Consider the following 3,217-nt stretch of genomic DNA (forward strand, 5'->3'; position numbering starts at 1 on the left):
TTGGCTATGATCAATATTAAAACACAAACCACAAATATTTTACACATCTCAAAGTTTGGCAAAAATCAAAGTTTAGCAAAAATGACGAATTCTTCAAAATAGAATAACATTGTTTTAAAAAAAGTAGGGTTAACAGTAGTTGTTTTAGTTTAATTTGTTTTTATGTTTTCTTCTATTTTATTTTAAATTGTCGCTGTATTATTCGATTAATGTAATGTCTTTTTTAGTTTAATGAAAATCTATTTTAAAAAATTATATGTTTTTTGTATTTTTATTGTATATCAAATTAAATTTAATAAAAAAATTAAGATAGAATGATATGTTAGTGATAGGTATCTCATGAACTGTAGGATTTGATAAAATGGGTAGTGTGGATGGCCCGATACTGAGAAGAGAGTTGTATTCATGTGTAATGTATTCCGAACATCAATAACCCAATTCTTACAAAACTAAGCATTTAAAATGTCCCTTGTATTTTCTTTTATTAAAGCCGCATACGTGAAAACCAATTTACAGAATTGCCATCGAGGTTACTAAACCGTAAATACTATGATTGATATCAGTAGCCACGCAACTGTGCTTCCCTACTTGTGAGTGGAACATATCGTACTGAAGTTTCACTACGCACACTCACAGAACCATCCTCCTTCTTATCAACAACTTTAAGTTCCTGAAAAACGTTCCCAACTGGAATGACTAACCTGCCCCCAGGCTTCAGTTGATCGATCAGTGGTTGTGGAATTTCTGGTGCTGCTGCCCCAACATGAATAGCATCATAAGGTGCAAATTCCACCCACCCTTCTCTTCCATCTGTCATTATTACAACACTCATAAATTAAAACAGATTAATTAAAATGTCTGATGGATGATGACACACCTCCGACATGTAAGGCGAGAGATCCGTCTTTGAGTAATGGAGCAGCGGCGCTTTTTTCGATGTTTTTAATCGACATTGTAACCAATTCGGGGATGTGGTCCACACCGATTGCATGACCCTGTGGGCCCACCATAAGCGCAAAACATGCGGTCAAGTATCCAGTTCCTAGAAAAGTTTCATTATTTAAATCGTTATAGAGTTGATGTCATTGAATAGAGTAACCATGTTTCACAATTTGACAGTATAGGTAAAGTGACTGAATGGGTAATAATGATCCATGTCTGCATAAAGTGTGCACAGATTTATAAAAGGTAACTATGAATTGATAACACATGTTTAAATAAAAAGTTCATTAATTGAAAGCACATGGTTGATGGTTTACATAAGTTTATAATCCATGGACATAAAAGGAAAAGATGAGATGAGAGAATATACCTGAACCAACATCTAAAGCATGCATCCCAGGCTGTAGATTTTTCTCCAACAATTGAAGGCAAGTAGCATGCATGTGAGGTGCAGAAATGGTGGCATTGAAGCCGATTTGCATAGGGCTGTCTTCATAGGCTGAGGATCCATCAGGTACAAACAAAGCCCTGTCCACAGTCTCCATCACTTCAGCCACTTTTTTTGACTGAATAACTCCATAACGCTGCAAATGCTCCACCATTCCTTTATTCTTATTGATGCTGCTTGCAGCCCAATATCGCTGTATGAATACAAAAACCATATTCAACTAAAAGATAACACACTGTTACACTTCATTACATGTTTAAACTGAAAAACAGCCAGCAATATTAAGAAGATCACAGAGCATCTAGAAACAAATCTTTGCCTCTTATCCAGAATATGCTTACAAGTCACTGTTTTAAGTTTAACAAATTATGTGAGACATTTAAGGGTTTCGGCATTCTGATTGATTAGAAATGGATATAATTTGGTTTCAAACAATCATAGGGTTTGTAGTTAGTAGAAATGAACTATTACTTAGCTATCACAACACCGTTTTTTAGTGATTCACGTACTAAATTCAATTTGACAAAACATAGAGTCAATTTCATCCATTTTTTTCTTTATAAGCCCGTTATATGTATTCCACAAATTGTTTGCTCAAATATTGGTAGTATTTACAAATTACACCTATAACAAGACGCAACATCTAAGGAGAGTATCAAGGAAAATGATGTGAAGAAGCACACATAGCATCGAAATTCAATAGAAATGTCGAGTGTTCGTTTAGACGATCATCGCAACAACTTAAGCAGCTAAAAGCCCAAAAACAACACAAATCTGCAGAAATCGGAATCGAATATCGAACGAACGCAATTTCAAGTCATGGTGCCGTAACCACAAATTATAACAGAAAAAAATTAAACACAACATGAATACGAATCCAAATCAAGGAAATATGTTAAAAGATCACCTCCATCCTACGAAACAAAGAATTGCCCGTGAAAGACGCCGAATTTGGAAGACTGCAAGACGATGTTGAGGTTGCGACGAGAACGGAGCACGGGGAGCAGAGCGGACGACGGCGGAGGGGACTTTGATGAGAGAAGTACCGGATAGAGCGCTGCTTTAAAGGGGGGATATGGCGGAAGCTGTACGCTACAACTGAACTCGACATTTTCATTTTCTTTTTCACTTTTCTTTTCAGCTGAAGCTTCAGGCACCCGTAGATACCTCCACGCGTTACGAACTAACTGTACGACACGTGCCCACCTTTACCGGATTTTTCCACTCCAATAGGCCTATTCAGCCCATTTAATTAACCCAGAATAATTTAACAACATAAACTCATAAAGAAGCCCCAGCCTACTAATGTAATGAAAAAATGGGCTAATGAATTGACAACAAAATGGACTTGCTTAATATTTACGATATTAATTAACTTTACGTGGAAACGTTATGTCTAATTTGTAAAATATGGTTACTGCGAATTAAACCTGTGAATTCTCGATCAATGTTTAATTTTTTTTTTACTATATATTAATTATGAAACTAGCTCAAGATATAATCATCTTCTTTCTTTCGTTTTCCGATTCTATTAGAAATAGTCGACGATAAGGATGATGATGCTTTAGATATATCCATATAAGTTGTTTCAAACCAATAAATATATATTAATATAGACACTCGTGAAGATTATCTCTTTCATGGTACATGGAAAACACAAATACACAATTCTTATTAGTATATACATAAAAGCTTAAAAGCTTGGGGAACAGTAATTTTTTTTCTCTTTTATGTTTCGACACAGAAGTTCGTTGCTTTCTTATTTTGACACTGAAACTTCTATTTCTTCTCAGGAGAAACACAAACTGCCTTATAATTTTGTTATCC

General features: G+C 35.1%; 1 protein-coding gene across 1 annotated transcript; it reads right to left on the minus strand.

Moving 5' to 3' along the window:
* Positions 1 to 383: 383 nt before the first annotated feature.
* On the minus strand, positions 384 to 2,533 carry PIMT1 (protein-l-isoaspartate methyltransferase 1). Its single transcript, XM_079039981.1, has 4 exons — positions 2,298 to 2,533; positions 1,313 to 1,583; positions 878 to 1,042; positions 384 to 810 (listed from the first exon to the last, which is right to left on the minus strand). The coding sequence occupies exons 1-4, from the start codon at positions 2,505 to 2,507 to the stop codon at positions 560 to 562; spliced, it is 897 nt and encodes a 298-aa protein (XP_078896107.1). The 5' UTR covers positions 2,508 to 2,533; the 3' UTR covers positions 384 to 559.
* Positions 2,534 to 3,217: the final 684 nt, after the last annotated feature.

The sequence above is a fragment of the Lactuca serriola genome, chromosome 4, assembly GCF_051521515.1.
Source record: "Lactuca serriola cultivar US96UC23 chromosome 4, Lser_US96UC23_V15, whole genome shotgun sequence".
NCBI classification, from domain to species: domain Eukaryota; kingdom Viridiplantae; phylum Streptophyta; class Magnoliopsida; order Asterales; family Asteraceae; genus Lactuca; species Lactuca serriola.

Bases quoted from the DNA above. Each gene is read 5' to 3' on its own strand.
- PIMT1 (XM_079039981.1), bottom strand. From the start codon at position 2,507: ATGAAAATGTCGAGTTCAGTTGTAGCGTACAGCTTCCGCCATATCCCC. The intron at 1,584-2,297 runs GTGATCTTTTAA...GTATTCATACAG, and splicing joins CTTTGTTTCGTAGGATGGAG to CGATATTGGGCTGCAAGCAG. The intron at 811-877 runs GTGTGTCATCAT...TAATAATGACAG, and splicing joins TCTCGCCTTACATGTCGGAG to ATGGAAGAGAAGGGTGGGTG.